The sequence below is a fragment of the Athene noctua genome, chromosome 2 (assembly GCF_965140245.1).
Source record: "Athene noctua chromosome 2, bAthNoc1.hap1.1, whole genome shotgun sequence".
NCBI lineage: Eukaryota > Metazoa > Chordata > Aves > Strigiformes > Strigidae > Athene > Athene noctua.
In genome coordinates this window covers 99,669,657-99,685,821 of record NC_134038.1, presented here as the reverse complement: position 1 = coordinate 99,685,821, position 16,165 = coordinate 99,669,657, and the positions used below count along the sequence as shown (strand labels likewise).

Genomic DNA, 16,165 nt, shown 5'->3' with positions numbered 1-16,165 from the left:
AATGTATTCGTAGATTAGCTTGCATGTTAATTCTGCAATAACAGGGAATCTAAGATGTTCCACATCCCGAAAAGCCAAAACAAAATGTTCTGTCATCTTCCTCACTTCAGGGTTTGTCTCAGAGGGAGTTCAGCATTTCTTCTAATAGAGCCTGTGGATCTTGCTCTACATTGACCTGCATGGTTTGTCTCACTAAGGAGATCAGGTGTTGGAAGACTAGGCAAAGAAAATCATGGCCCAGGCAAAGTTTTAATAAAGAAGGCTGTTTTGGCTTTCCGCCTCCCCCACCTCTTGGGACCCCAAAAGAAAAAAATAAATAGAATCTATGTAATTAACTCATCCACGGTCAGTTTACCATGGTAAAATGTGGAAGACAAACTGCAGGTTAAGGTGTGTTTGTGGCAATATAAAGTTGTCAACAGTGTTAAATGTCTATACCACGATGTTCTCAGATGTGCAGAAAAAGTAACTTGACTCAAAGCCCATTGTGTTAGGTGCTTTTGCAGGACACTGTTACAGGTCTACAAGACCACTGAGAACAATATTGAATCTCATTCAATTTCTACCCAGCTGGAACTCTTGACTGAGGCGTTTATTAAGTCTTTTCATTAGAGCAGGGTCTGATAGCTTGTTTGTCGAGTAGAGCTACATTTTCTATTTGTAGTTTTTGAGCTTCCTCTACAGAGATCCAGTTCTGTACTCTTAGTTTAGGCAGGTAATCTGATACTACTTACTTGCTCTCCTTAAGGCTTGTAATGCTCTTTGAGCATTAGAAGTCCAACCCGTGGTAAAACTTTTGTGTGTCTTGTGTGACTGATGACTGCTAAAAAATCATCTTGCCAAGTTCTGTATATTGAGTCCCTTTGGTGCTATTTCATTACTGTTGGCAGAAACTTTTGTCAGCATTAGTGCCTGGAGAAGAGTGGAGCTAATTACTAGGTTTTGTCTGTGTTTTGAAGTCTGTGTTAAAGGATACAGTAAGCAGTATTTTGTATTGTGTGTAATACAGATAGAAAAGTATTGCAGTTCTGCAACTCTCAAGACTTCCTAAAAGTGTTCCTGCTGATGAAGCCTTTTTACAGTTCTGATTTAGGATCCATAGAAACAGCAGAGCCTAACTGCAATTGAAGTCATGGATTTGTACTGCTTTAAGAAAAATGTCTTGTAGCCAGAGTTCCTAATTTGTCTTTTTATGTGCTTCTACAGGTGTTTGCCTTTGATCACTGCTTCTGGTCCATGGATGAATCAAACACCACAAAATATGCAGGTAAACTATATTCTATGCATTTGACAGTGTATATAATTTGGGAACACATGAAAGCTTGTGCTTTTTTGGAGTTTTTTTTGCATTTTGTACTGTGATGCTTGAGTGACTTCACAGAAGCAGACCTCATTTTTACTGGGATTGAGTCATGTGAGTGCTAGTGCCTCAGTCTGGAAAGAACGCAAGCTTTAAGGTGCCTGGTACACTGTTCAGGAGGGATGCTTTTACATTGAAGCTATAGTGTTCTTCTTCCAACCCTTGGAAGAACCTTTTGTGAGGATTGTTTCTGTCACGTAAAATAAGCTTTCTGTTCTGCATCGATGACTAATGCTGGTGATGATTATGTGCATTTTCAATGCTTTGTGTTCCTGTGCACAGTAGAAGAATAAAGCATGTTCTCAGATAGTGTGGTTATTTCAGGTCTTTCAAGTCATTCCTAGTCTGATTGTTCAGATCCTTAATGTTTCTGAGCAATCAGCTTTCTGACTCTTGCCTCCCAAAAACTTGATAATCCAGGCAAGATTGGAAACCCACTTGGATTTGTGTATTAACATATTTGTACTTTACAAAAGGACTTGTTTTGATAGAGAGACTTCTGAATACTGGAATTTCAAGGCTGTGATCCATGGAAAGGAGAAAAAAAAAAACATTCAGTTTTAGATATTCATATTATGAAGTTTTGTGGCCCATAAGAAGTCTTTAAGGTTGATAAGGTTAGTTAGCTCAAAGTTTGAGATCAGTGGTCTAATAAATGAACTATCATATACTTGTGTTATGTGCTACTGCTATAGCCCCTAGTATCAAATCCCAAATCTTAGGGGTTGCACTTGATCATAGATTCTGCTGTATTTTTTACTTGCCTGAGCAAAGATTGGTTTCTTGAGGAAAAAAGTTCTGTGTGGGTTCATCTTTAGTAACTGTTTGCACTGACCAGGTACACTGGACAGTATTCATAGTTCAGGCTGGTAGAGCCATTGGAGCATGCATCACCTCTTTTTGTGCCTGAATGCCTCCTTTTCTTTTAAATGAAGGAGGTGATGGTGCACACCCAGACTTGGCCCCGTGTGCCTCCAGCGTGCAGGTGGGAGCTGCATCAATTGTGTGCACCATGGTACTAACTTATGTGTAGAGAAGACATGGTCTGCTGGGTCAAGCACTGGCTGGCTGGACGGTCCCAGAGAGTGGTGGTCGATGGAGCTGAATCCAGCTGGCGGCCGATCACAAGTGGGGTTCCTCAGGGCTCGGTGTTGGGACCATTTCTGTTCAACATCTTCATTGATGATCTTGATAAGGACATAGAGTGCCTCATCAGTAAATTTGCAGATGACACCGATTTAAGTGGGAGTGTCGATCTGCATGAGGACAGAGAGGCTCTACAGAGAGACTTGGATAGATTGGATCGGTGGGCCAACGTTAACGGGATGGGCTTCAACGAGGCCCAGTGCCAGGTCCTGCACTTGGGCCACAACCACCCCATGCATGGCTACAGGCTTGGGGAGGTGTGGCTGGAGAGCTGTCTGGAAGAGAAGGATCTGGGGGTTCTCATTGACAAGCAGCTGAACATGAGCCAGCAGTGTGCCCAGGTGGCCAAGAAAGCCAACGGCATCTTGGCTTGTATTAGGAATAGTGTGACCAGCAAAAGTAGGGAGGTGATAGTCCCCCTGTACTCTGCACTGGTGAGGCCACACCTGGAGTATTGTGTCCAGTTTTGGGCACCTCAATATGAGAGAGATATCAAGGTGCTGGAGTGAGTGCAGAGGAGGGCAACGAAGCTGGTGAAGGGCCTGGGGAACAAATCCTGTGAGGAGTGATTGAAGGAGCTGGGACTGTTCAGTTTGAGGAGGAGAAGGCTGAAGGGAAACGTCATCACTCTCTACAGCTACCTGAAAGGACATTGTAGAGAGGTTGGTGCTGGTCTCTTCTCACAGGTGACTAGTGACAGAACAAGGGGGAACGGCTTTAAACTGCAACAGGGGAGGTTTAGACTGGACATTAGGAAAAAAATTTTCACAGAAAGAGTGGTCAGACGGTGGAATAGGCTGCCCAGAGAGGTGGTAGAGTCCCCATCCCTGGATGTGTTTAAGAGTCGTTTGGATGAGATGTTGGGGGATATGGTGTAGGGGGAAACTTTGTAGAGTAGGGCTGATGGTTGGACTCGATGGTCCCAAGAGTCTTTTCCAACCTGAATGACTCTATGATTCTAAGAGATAGACCAGAGAAACTCCCTTAACCAGTTAACTTGGTTTTGTCTTGGTTTAACCCATCTGCTGGTGAATTTGATTGGGTTCTAAGTCTATTTAATTTGGGTCGCAACTAGATTTTTACAGCTTATTTCAGAAGTTGTCATTGAATTTGTCTTATCTGAGAACTGAAGCTTTATTACGTGTATGCAGGTGAACTTCTTGTTGGGCTGGACTCTAGGAAGATGTCACCTGCATCTCTTGAGTTTTCTTACTGGCTGGAAAACTATAAGGTGGTTTTTTTTCCCCATTCCAGATAATGTTCCTGCTGGGGGAAAAGAAAAGCCCAAAACTGTTTTCCTTGGGTTTTGGTGTGAGGGTTTTTTTTTCTTCTTTTTTTCCCCAGAAATATGGTGAGAATGTGACTTGCATATAAAAAACCAATGCTTTCACTGATTTATTTTATTTTTTCTTTTTTAATTTTTGTATGGTCTTGAAGTTAACTTGTGACTTACAGTCTTCATGTTCTAGGACATAATGAATTTGGCAGAGTATTAAAAAAAAAAACAACAAACCAACCAAAAACCAACAAAACTGTTCAGGGGAAAATTACTGGGTTGTTGGCTTGTTCACTTACCTGTTCATGGACTGATCCTGTCCTATACTACAGTAGCATTTCTTGGTTTAGAGCCAACAAACGCAATGCCGAGATGGCAAGATTTCAGTTTTTATCTATTTGTAGTATTAAGGTGCCCTAAATCTTTTTCACAGCTTGGCCTAAATTACTGTACTAAACAAAAAAGACGATAACTGGTTTTGTTTGGGGTTTTTGTTAATTCCTTTGCCTTGTGGAACCCCCATTGTCCTAGATGATTCTGACAGCCTGTTTTTGAGCTAAACTGTAAGTTCTTGGTGGGATGCTGGACTACAGAATGGGTGCTGATCCCGAAGCTAGACAGATGCATTAAATACTCCCTGCCCAAAGTAACTCCATGTGGATGTGCAAGTTTCATGTCATTGGCAAGAGCAATGATTAGTTGCACAATTAAAAGGAAACACATAAAGCTCAAAAGCTAAGTTTAGAGTGCTTATAAATGTAATATATATATATATGAGCTTCAAGCTTAAGTAAAATTCTTAAAAGAAAAAAGTTATGTGAGACAGATTTAATTACTTGAAAACCCCCTTTTTCTGCATCACAGAAATAAAGTGGAAGATGTGACAATGAAAGGTTTAACAAGAACTTCTCAAGTACTAGGTTACTCTATCAGTTGTTGCTCTCTGCAATACCAGAACATGCTTATCTTGCATTACATTGAAAAGATCTATTGTGTATATCATATTATATTAAAGATTTTGTCAATTGACGTGTGGGACATTGGAAAACCCACAGAATGGTGTGCACCACAGACAACATCCATCTGAACTCTGCGTTGACTTATGTATATACGTCTTCCCTGTTACTTTTTGTGTTTGTCAACAAAGCCAAAGTTTGTGCTCTCCTTGAAATGCATATTTGTCACAGGATTCTTAAAGCTATCACGCATGGGCTGGTTTTGTTTTTCACTTTGCTAATTGATCTACAACACTACTGGTACTTATTGTTTGCACAGGAGTGAGATTCTTGTTTGGATAAATTTAATCATGTGGGTAACTAGTAACAATTCTCAGGCTGTGGGAGAGTGGGCCTGACCCTGAAATGGGATTAGCTATCTCTTACTCTTACGCTAAATTTACTCAGTGAGATATCTTCAACTTTTTTGGCTGAACATAAGGCTTATTTTCTACATACTAATTTTCTTAACTCATATTCAGGAAGTATAAGGGATCTTATTCCAGTTTGAAAGTTACGTTCTCTTTCCAGCATTTGAAAACACTGGGATTGTTGCTGTTAGTAGCAGAATTGCTTTTTTAGCTTTTTTTTTCTCACTGAAGTACAAATTGGGCTGTAAAATTCTAGAATGATCCAGCACTATCACTAACAGAAATAGTTAAGGTAACCTTCAATGTACGAAAAACATTGAGGGCACCTTTGCAGCTGTCCTTTCAGGACTGTATCTCTCATAAAGACAGCAGGGAGTCTGGAGCACAGAAGAGGAGTAAGGTCCTTACAAGACCTTTGAGAAAGTGGTGCTTTGATTTCAGATGCTGCAAGGGGTGGATATCCCATCTTAGAGAATGCAAGATGCAAAACCCCCCTCTAAATTGCTCTTAAGACTGAAAATGCAGTGTTTCTAATCTATGTTAAAGTGAGTGGATTTTTTCGTTGGTGTTTTTTGGGGGGCTTGATTTTGTTTTTTTTTTCATAAATCCAACCAATTAGCAGGTAGAGGGAGGATTATTCTGAATACTGATACTGTGTGTTTCCAAACAATTTGTGGCTGTGTTGTTCCAAGCAAGGAAGTGATGACAAACCTCTGGGTTTCTGCTGATCATCACAGTCTAGCTCCTACACCTTTTTTCTGATGATTTAATTGTGAAATACATAGTTGGGTATTTAGTGAGAATATGAACCTCTAGTCAGAAAGAAAAAAACCCCAAACAACAAAATGAAACCCAAAGATAGGTCAATGAAATAGATTTTTTTTTTTTTTTTTTTTTTTTTTTTGAGGAGGGAGAGTAAGCAGAATAGCTTATTACCATTTGTTTCTCGATTTGAATGGGTCAAGAGTCAGTTCATGTAGAAGGACATACCTACTTGCCTTGAACAGCTCACAGAGACAAAAAACGGCTTGGAATTTTGGTGAAGAAGAGGACATTGAGAAATTCTCAGAGACGAGAACAAAGAATTCTTTTTACAAGCCTAGACAACAGTAAGAGCCTATTGAGGTCTGCTATGAAGTGGATTTTTAAAAGGAAGGAAAGAAACCCTTCAGTTTGGGAAGGATTGAAGAGATGATATAAATAACTATCTTAGCACTTAGGCAGGTCCATTCTAAGGACCACATGCTGTATCGACTTGTCTGTGATTTTTTTCTTGAAACACCCTAAGCTGCATCATGTTTGGCCTAAAATCTCAGCTCTGTGTTTCTGCAGGCTGCACTGTCCTGAAAGCTTAAACACCTGACTTTGGGCTAAGCTTTAATTCTATAGGATCTATGCTTGACTACTCATTTTTCACTGACTTTTAAAAGGAAACAAGCCAGGCAGTTTGCTTAAAGAACTGTATGCTTCTACCCTCATGAGAGATTGTAAAGGCAGTTTGCTTAAAGAACTGTATGCTTCTACCCTCATGAGAGATTGTAAGTTGTGGATTTTGATCAGACATGAGTGTCTGTGTGAAGTTCTGACTAACATTTAAGCTGTTACGTGGGAGACACTTATTCCTTTCTTACTGTTCCCTTGATGTCTTTTTTTTTTTTTCTGAGGAGATTCTAATAGAATGTAGGACTTAATTTGGTGTCACACAGCTGACACCTGACGTGTACATTTTGGGGGAAACTTAGTTGTTCAGTATGGTTTTAGCACTTTATGGGTCAGGCACTTAAAATGTTTCAGCATGTTCCAACACCTGATTTGAAGCACTGGAGATGTTTTAGTGAATTAAGGCTTTGAACATTAAAGACTGCAATACTTTGTCACTACTGTAGTGTTAGGCTGCAGTAGTTAGATGATGCTAGCTCTTGTGCTTTTAGGTTCTTGCTAAGGTGAGCCATAGGCATCTCTCTTTCCATGTTTGAGATATTCTTTTAAAACTATAGGAGAACATTAATAATTCTGATCTCCACAGAACAAGTTTTATTTTAACTATTAGATCATGGAACCAACTGCAATTTACTGCTGTCAAGATTTCCTTATTAAAAAGTTCTGTGTTAGAGATTAAGCGGTAAAGAGACTTGATTTTTCAGTGTTGCACATAGCTAGAACCAAGTATTTTTGCTGTATATTGTTATTTTTGTATTGCTGTATTTTGTTGTTTTTACTGTATAAGGTAGGGGGTTTTAGGAATGGCCCCAATGTGTCATAACATTGGGAGTCATGTCCTGGCTGAATGAATCTGTGCTGATACAAGACAGTTATCCCTATTTAAGACCCTATTCAAGTTGTGAACTAAAAATACTAGACACCTAAAAACTAGACACGGAAATTAATTTTTGTTATAGTACATCTTGAATGTGTTTGTCACTAAATGAGCAGATCTTAGGAAAGACAGTAACTGTTAACTACCTTTTTAAAAGGGAGTCTTGTTGTAAAGGGTGTGGCCCTTTTTCCTCCCCTCCCTTTTCTTCTCTCTCTTTTGTCAGCTGTCACCAGTCTAGCAAACTTGAGAATGTTTAAACTTTATTTGTAAACAGCTTCGTTTTGCAGATTGTGAGAACAGATCCCAGGGTTTCTCTGCAGTGTGTAGCTTTCCATAGGAACACTGTCAAATCAGTTCTCCCAATTGGAGCTTCAGAAACTGTAAGGGGCTGGTTTGGAGGAAGAGAAGGGGAAGGAACATAGAGATACAAATACCTCATTCTGAAAATGCGTGTTGTATTCTTGCATGTCGGGGTATGTATTTATCTTTAGATTTTCAGGGACTTTTTTTATCTTACATATTTTCCAAATTTAAATGTTCTGTTAATTTAGGTCGGCTCAGAGATTCCAACTTAGATTTTCACATGCAGCTCTGTGAGTAGATAATGTGCAGGTTTTATTTTAGACTTATTATTAATTTAATAGCCACTGTTAACATGTGCACTGCCACACTTTGCTACCTTTATTTTGTTTTTTATCTTTGCCGTTGAAATACATAGTCATCTTAGTAGGTAGAGAACATGTGAAAAAACATTTTTGTTTCAAAGTGCCATACTAAATGCTCTTGATGCATGGTAATAGCACAAGTGTGGCATTTCAAAGTTCCAGGAAATATATGTAGGTTAAAAATGTAAATCTGAGAGGAGGATTCCTTTTAGCTTTCAGGTATGTCACAGATACCATTTCAGATGTGGAAATCTTCAATATCTTTAGTGCTATTTTATTGCTAAAAAATAAATGTTTATTATCTTTGTTTATATGTTTATGGAAGAATGTCAGGAACATGTCAGAATGCTCTTGTGAAAATATTCAGTCCTAAGAGCTGATGGAAAGATTGTAGGGTCAGCTTCCTGCTCAGAGTGACTTTCTGAGAGATTAAGTTATTCATTTCACTTTTCTTAGATTTCCCCCCCCCCCCCCCCCCCCCTACTGTTGGCATCAAGCTTGTGGTTGCACGTGTCAAAATGCACAGATAATGTCGTGGAAGATACGAAGAGAGTTACAGCTGTTCAGTGACAGTGGAAAAGGTTTCCATATTGTCTTGATGTTGCTTTCCAGTATGTCATCAGAACTGGGTGGGCATCCATCAGTGTTTCTCAGGTTTCAATTAACAGAGCATCCCTAACAGTGTGTTAGTAGAGTTTCACACCTTGCAGTGTTACGGGCACTGCCACATGGGATGTAACTAGAGTTATGCATAATTAAAGTTTAAGGTCTTGTGTTCTTTTCTCTGAGTGCACTTAAAAACAAATCTTGTTTTATCCCATGATAATTTGACTGGTTACTATAAACATCAGTTGTTAATGACCCATTTGTCTATGTTGGTATTGCTGAGCTCTTAAAAACTGTAATAAAAATACCAGTTTAGAACTAAGCATTAGTGTCTGATTGACTTTCAGTTTGTGTTGCATGTCTGAAAATTAAATTTCTTCTGAAAAAAACCCCTAAACAGCTTTGCCTGTGAGATTCAAACTGGGTTCCTTCCCTGGTATTTAGCAGTAAGGAATCCTGTAGGCCATCCTATGGTTATCATGACTGTGCACAGTTTTATAACATTTTGGTATCTGCTTTGGTTTTTTTCTTGGGAGACATGGAGAAGGTTACTGGGTTATTGCTGGTTAGTACTGGGTAATAAAAGTTTTTTTCCTCTTCTGACAAATGGTTTTATTCTTCATTCACAATCATGGCAGAATATATATGCTTTTCCCCCTCTTAATCATACTCAGATTCAATCTTTGCTTGATTTTGTGTTCTTCCTCATAGTAAGTGGCTCCCTGCCTCTTTGATATTTAGTAACTTCAAAATGGGCCCTCAGGATTTGGTTAGAAAGCAAATATTTATGTATTGTAAGTTCTTATTAAAATTTTCCACTAATGCATTTTCTTCATGCATTCTTCAGTAGTTCAACATTCTCTATAGCTATTTTCCAGGTTGTTGAAAAGATATTACAGAATGATGAAATGATTCTGAGTTGAACGAGAAGTGAATGAATGTACATGGGGAAGGAGATGGAGTTATTCCAGAGTACAGCAGATTCTCCTCTGGTTTTAATTCCTGTATTCAACATGTCTGAACTGTGTCAATCCAAGGAACAGTGACACTTTGGAATTTTAGAAATTCCAGCTGGAAGGATACACGAAGACCATTTGATAGGGCATCACTGCACTATTTTTTTTTTTTTAAACTTTAACCTGATTTCTCTTCTGTAAAGGAAAAACAAGTAATGTATTACTTCTTAGTCCTGTTTACATACTTGTAAATCATTCTGCAATCATTCCACAGGTTCTTCTGCAGGAATTTTGTGGGCTACCAGTTATTAAAGGACGATAGAGTATAAATATTCTCATGCAATGTATAAAAGTATAGCTAGATTTTTTTATGCCATTATGTTCCATTTTGAGAACTATGGAAGTCACTATTCCATCCACTGTACAAAATCATTTATTGTAACTGATAACTTCTGAGACTAACTTACCAAAATGATGCAGCTGATCACAGCTGTTCAGAAAGTCAGCAGGCAGTGAATGTAAATTTTAAACTTAACACCATAAGGTGTATAAATACTGTCCTTATCTTGGCTCTGCTTGTCTTGAGTCTATACACAGCTGGTATAATTATCTGATCAGAACTCAGCAGAGCACCCACTGATCCTCTTTGTGGTGTACGAATTTTGGGCTTTCCTATAAAAAAACCCAAACCAAAACCAACCAAACCCCTATGCCTGCTTTCTTCTTCTACATCTAAAACATTGAAGCACTTCTAAAAATCTGCCTAGTACAGGGAGACAATTTTCAGACTATGAAAGTCCTCAGCTGATGTTTCAAACTATGGACTTGGCAGAATATGTCCTCAAACAGCTCTGTTGAAGTCTTGCAGCCTCCTTATATGTATTTCCTCCTTGAATGTCATTGGAATGCTTTTATCTTGGTTCCAGCATCACCTTGCCACAGGGTGAATCATAATAGCTTATGGTGAAACTTGAGGCCAGTTCCCAAGAGAATTACTACTAACTAATTCTAGCATGATATTTGTTGTGCCTCTAATATCCTAGTTCACTGATGGGTGTCATTGCAATTCTGTTACAGATCTGTTTTGTGTATAGTTTGTGATTAAAGAATGTATATTAATTGCAAAATTTACACTAAAATAATACAAAATTTAGACATCTACATTATTTTCTAACCATTCAACTTATATGACACCATTTGAAGAACTGCTTCCTTCACAGGAAAACCAGCAATATATTTAAACACAGAGGTAGCTGTTTACACTAGTTTCAGGCAGTGGTTTTGAACTTGTCTCTCAGTTGTATGTGAAATCATTTGTTTGTTCACCAGTGCACTCAATAGTAAAAAAATAATTTGAGAACTTCTTTTTCTTGTTCTCAGTAAATTTTACTCTGCTATTCAATGTACAGTAAACTTAAATTATTTTCTAGGTCAAGAAGTGGTGTTCAAGTGCCTTGGAGAAGGAATTCTTGAAAAGGCCTTTCAGGGATATAATGCTTGTATTTTTGCCTATGGACAGACAGGTGAGTCTCCTGTGCTAAAGGGGAAGAACAAAACATAAATATTAAGCTAGATAATATTTTAAAATTGTAATTTGAAATATAATGTTAAATGTCAAACATTTAGCACAGCCACTGACGATGTAAAGTTCTTAAAGCAGATCTGTAAATATGTTCTTAGTTACTACCTGTTGGGGCCACTTTCAAAGCGTGGAAGTAGTAGTTCATACTGTGGAGGCTCATTCAGTCTTTTGTGTTTGAGTGTGTTCAAAGGGTTCCCAAGTAATGGCCCTGCTGAAGGAAACCTATAAGATAATTTATCTTTTTGTTTACCTGTACCTTGTAGTCCAAAGAGCAAGCTATTTGTCTGGGATAGCATGTCATGTTCTGATGTATGCTTCTGGGGGAGTAAAAAGAGAGTTAAAACATGTGCTTCGTGAACAAGTGACTAGCTCAGAAACTACATTCTAAAGCATTTTCTTCTCCCTTCTTCCTTTAGGTTCAGGAAAATCCTTTTCAATGATGGGCAATGCAGAGCAGCTGGGTCTGATCCCACGGCTCTGTTGTGCTTTATTTCAGAGAATCTCTGTGGAAGAAAATGAATCTCATACTTTTAAAGTGGAAGTGTCCTATATGGAAATCTACAATGAGAAAGTCAGAGATTTGCTTGACCCGAAAGGGTGAGTAGTTTGGCTCTCCCCCACAGCCTCCCTTATTTTTGTTTGAAACTGTAAAAGTAGATACCACTTTTGGAAGTCCCTGAGAAGGTTTTTTCAGAATGTATGTTTATATGACTTCTTTAGAAAGATTAGGTACCAAACAGCAGAAAGAAGAGAATATCCACGTAAAGCTTGTGTATAAAGTAGTAACTGGTGTGGATCAATTTAAATATTAGGATACTGTCATAACAATGCAAACAAATACTGTATGAAGTAGTTTACCAGAAAGTAAGTTCTGGGGTATTTTTGCCATATGATCCAGGCTGTATTCAGGTAAGAATTTATGTCAGCTAGGAGTTTGAAGCATATTTACAACTTGGTTCTTGAACTTTTTGAATGTGGAAGAGTACCTCAGAATATATCATGGCGCTCTTCTGTTTTGTCTACACAAAATTACTTGTTAGGCTCTCTGGCTTGGAGATGTCTAGACAAGGTAGTTTGATAGGGTTTTTTCCACCCAGCATTGATATGTGGTATTTATTTTGATTCTTGAACATAATTGGACTTATATGAACAAGTATGCAAGCTAGTTAAGAAGGTAGATTTGAGACTTACTTGACACATGACAATAAGGTGTGGAAAATGCGAGAAGAATTGAAGCTTTAACAAATTTCTGGGGGGAAGGGGGAGGATTTTTTGCTTCCTTTTTTGTCAGCGTTCTTCCTGCAAATAAGGCATTTTAGGTTTTGTTCCAGCTGCAAATACTGGGGTGGGAGGATGCATTAAAATAATTCATGTATATAGATTAAAACCAGTTAGATTAATTTGAATGTTTATTGTTAATTTTAGTTAAAAAAAAAATCTGGAAGACTTTTTTCCTCCTGTTACAATTGGAAGACATAAATTAACTTCTGCTATATAGAAGTTTCTTATTTCATACTATAATTTTTGTTTTTCAATAAAGTTCACACTAGTGGGTTGTGCATAAAGTCTGCTTTATTCCATAGGAGTCGGCAGTCCCTTAAGGTTCGAGAGCACAAAGTGTTGGGGCCATATGTAGACGGCCTGTCTCAGCTGGCTGTTACAAACTTTGAGGTAAATCTAAACCATGACAAGTTTATAAATAACACCTATGTACGTAAGCAGTAGGAATCTTCTACAAGATAAACTAATCCAGACATCTTGATTTGTGAATGTTTATGATCTCTAGCAATCGCAAAGATCTTCTCCATTGCTTCAGGAGTATTTATGTCATGTAAAACCATTGGATTTGCCTTTATGTTGGTTAAAAATATAATGGTGGTATCCATTTTGCAGTTTTCAATGTATATAGTATACACGAAGAACACAATGTTTCCTTAACACAGGAAATATGAGGCTTCCAAAATAAGAATATTAGTCTTTCAGCATGAACTCCTTTGATTTTGTTGTTGAATATGACCTCTTATTTTATGCAGGTGTATTGCATGATGAGCTACAACGTGGCTTATATAATTTGTAATTTAAATCATGACAGCATCGGAGCCCACTTGAGTTACCAAAACACATTGGAATAAATCAGTATTGTAGAAGCTAATGAACTACTATAGCTACAATGGAAATAATTAAAGCAGTGCAGTTGTATGAATTGCATAGGCCTTTTGTTTTATGAGGAAGCTGATTTGGAAATGTTTTTTAAAAAATACTCACTTTGTGTTGTATTGTGTGGGAACCGTTTTGCTTTTTTATGAGGATTTTTGTATTTCCAGAGCATCTGTACATATTATAGAGTTAGAAAAACTGCTTTTGCGGCTTTTGCAGTGAATTGTGTACTTTGAAAACTACCTTTGTTCAAATTCTAGCAAATTTTGTTCATGCCTAGTTTTTGGCTGATGGCTTTCGTTAAACTGTCTCGGAAGACTCAGCAAGCACATATATTGGACTCGACATAGTTGTCTTTGTTTTTACATATGTGGGAAGGTACAGGCTCCAAGTGAGGTAACCCTTTGAGCCAATTACATGAAGACGGTACCTAGTGCAGTTCAGTAAAGAATTGCATTGTGTTCACTTATGTAAGTAGATCTCTGTTGGCCTTGATTGCTGGCATTAAACAGTATGATTTGTAATGTGGATGTTGCCAACATATTTCAGCAGCAAATAAGGAGGAAGTGCACTGACTAGTTGCTGGGCTTCTAAGCACACCACTTAAAACAGAGATGTGATTTGACAGTGTTCTGCTGAATTACCCGCTGTACCAATACATCTCACAATGTGTAAAGAATTTTTTCAGTACTTCTACCTTCCCTTCTTCCTCTCTCCCACACATACACACCCTTCCATCTAGATGGGGATTTTGTTCAGCAAGCACAATGCTTGCTTTTATCCTAGCATCACTTCTTACTCTTTTTGCTCTAGGATATTGAGTCACTCATGTCGGAGGGGAACAAATCACGAACAGTTGCTGCAACGAACATGAACGAAGAAAGCAGCCGCTCTCATGCTGTATTCAATATTATAGTGACTCAGACACTTTATGACCTGCATTCTGGTGTATGTATTTCTGTTGATTAATTTATGAAATTATGGTGGATTCTTCTTCTTCCTTCCTCTTCCACATATATTATCTGTTTAGCTGTTCTTCTACCTTTAATGCCATGGGGTCCAGTAATCAAAGTGATATTGGTAAGACCATAAGATTGAGAGAACCCTGGAAAAGTAAGGAAGCATACCAGACAAAGAAAACATTTGGATCACGTTTTAAGATTATATTGCTACCATGAAACCTGTCTTAACTGTTGCTGAAGTTGATATGTTTTAATGGTGTTCTATACGAGTAAGGTTATTGATTCTACTACACAGCTGATTCTGGTTCCTTAGTGCTTCAGCCCTTGAGTATAAAATACATGAATGACTCTTAAAGAGCTGTAAAAACTCTGGCAATTCCTTTTTCTCTCGTACCTTGAATTTGATACTTTAACCCACGTTATTAAGAAGAACAGTGTTTCATGGTGCCAGTGTCAGATGTGTTAGCACGGTGTGCTGGTGTTTCTTAAGCTCTTGTTCTCCCATGTCTCATCTGTGCAGAATTCTGGAGAGAAAGTCAGCAAGGTCAGCCTGGTGGATCTGGCTGGGAGTGAGAGAGTGTCCAAAACGGGAGCTGCAGGAGAACGTCTGAAGGAAGGCAGCAACATAAACAAGTAAGACATTGACATATGCGGGTTGAAAAGCTTAATCTTGTCAGAATCACTGTTTTTTCCTTGACTACCTCTTGGTGTGCTTGTGACAAGTCAGTTCAAATGGTAGACCTCATCAGAAGCAGTTCAGTATGGTTCTTTCAGCTGCTCTGTGTTAAACACCATGTGTTTCCTTACATTGGCATAGGGACCCTGATTCATACTTGACTCAGATGAGGGCTGTATGAATTTTATCTGGAAAAAGTGACAGCAGTGCTCTTTATTAAACATACACCTTTTGTGATTCATTTATACACCCTGTCCTCAGGCTTATGTGTTTGTCTCCTCATCTGGTCAAGGAAGAATGCAAAGTTGCAGAGTTGAATGGCTTTGTTCCAACACGTATTAAAATATGTAAGAGTATAACTCACAGTTTAAAAACAGGCGATTAGAATGAAGCTGTGTTAGTTTAGCATTGCTTTGGGCATTTGTACTCAAGCAATGACAAGTTTCAAGGCACTTTTTTACTGCAATTACTGTGTTATTGCCCAAAAGCAAGAATTTAGCACACTATTACTGCTGTCTTAAATATACTAATTTTCCTGGGAAAGAAAGAGTTTTAACTGTTACATTAAAAGCTACTGCTTTTTCAATTTAATACAAAATGCTTTGGTATTTTAAGTTAACAATAGCAGCACAAAGTGTGTTTAAACAGCATTCATACTTAAAATGATTTTGTATTATCTCTTTTTATAGTTTGAACATGTTTGCTCTTTCTAGCTTAATTTCTAATCTACTTTGTGTTTAATGCATTGTATTGGTAGCCATGCTGGCGTAGTCCTTGTGAAACAAAATGATGCAGTTCTGTTTGCCTAATGGCAGGTGTTGTACCTTTGCCCCACAGGTTACTAGTTAAATTCAGATTGGTTTTATTAGAAAATGTATTTGTATTTTGCATAAACAAAGGTGAAATTAAATGTTCCTTTCTAATTCTTGGGGAAGAATTCAAGTGCCAGCTCTCCATCAGCTATCAACAAATTGCAAGTGTAGCTATAGATACAGAAAGGCATCCTTTTTGTTCTGTTAGGATGTTTACTCAGTTTTAAACTTTTATGGTAGTAAAAGTTTTACTGCATGTAGGGGATGGTTGTTTTGTCCATGCT

At 38.1% G+C, this 16,165-nt stretch overlaps 1 protein-coding gene across 3 annotated transcripts in view; it reads left to right on the top strand.

Moving 5' to 3' along the window:
• Positions 1-16,165, top strand: part of KIF13A (kinesin family member 13A) — a 113,224-nt gene that overhangs the window by 47,598 nt on the left and 49,461 nt on the right. For all 3 annotated transcript variants that reach the window (XM_074899732.1, XM_074899731.1, XM_074899730.1), the window contains exons 4-9: positions 1,207-1,267; positions 11,123-11,215; positions 11,691-11,871; positions 12,858-12,945; positions 14,245-14,379; positions 14,914-15,026. In XM_074899732.1, coding sequence (XP_074755833.1) covers positions 1,207-1,267; positions 11,123-11,215; positions 11,691-11,871; positions 12,858-12,945; positions 14,245-14,379; positions 14,914-15,026 — 671 coding nt within the window. The remainder of the gene's footprint in view (positions 1-1,206; positions 1,268-11,122; positions 11,216-11,690; positions 11,872-12,857; positions 12,946-14,244; positions 14,380-14,913; positions 15,027-16,165) is intronic.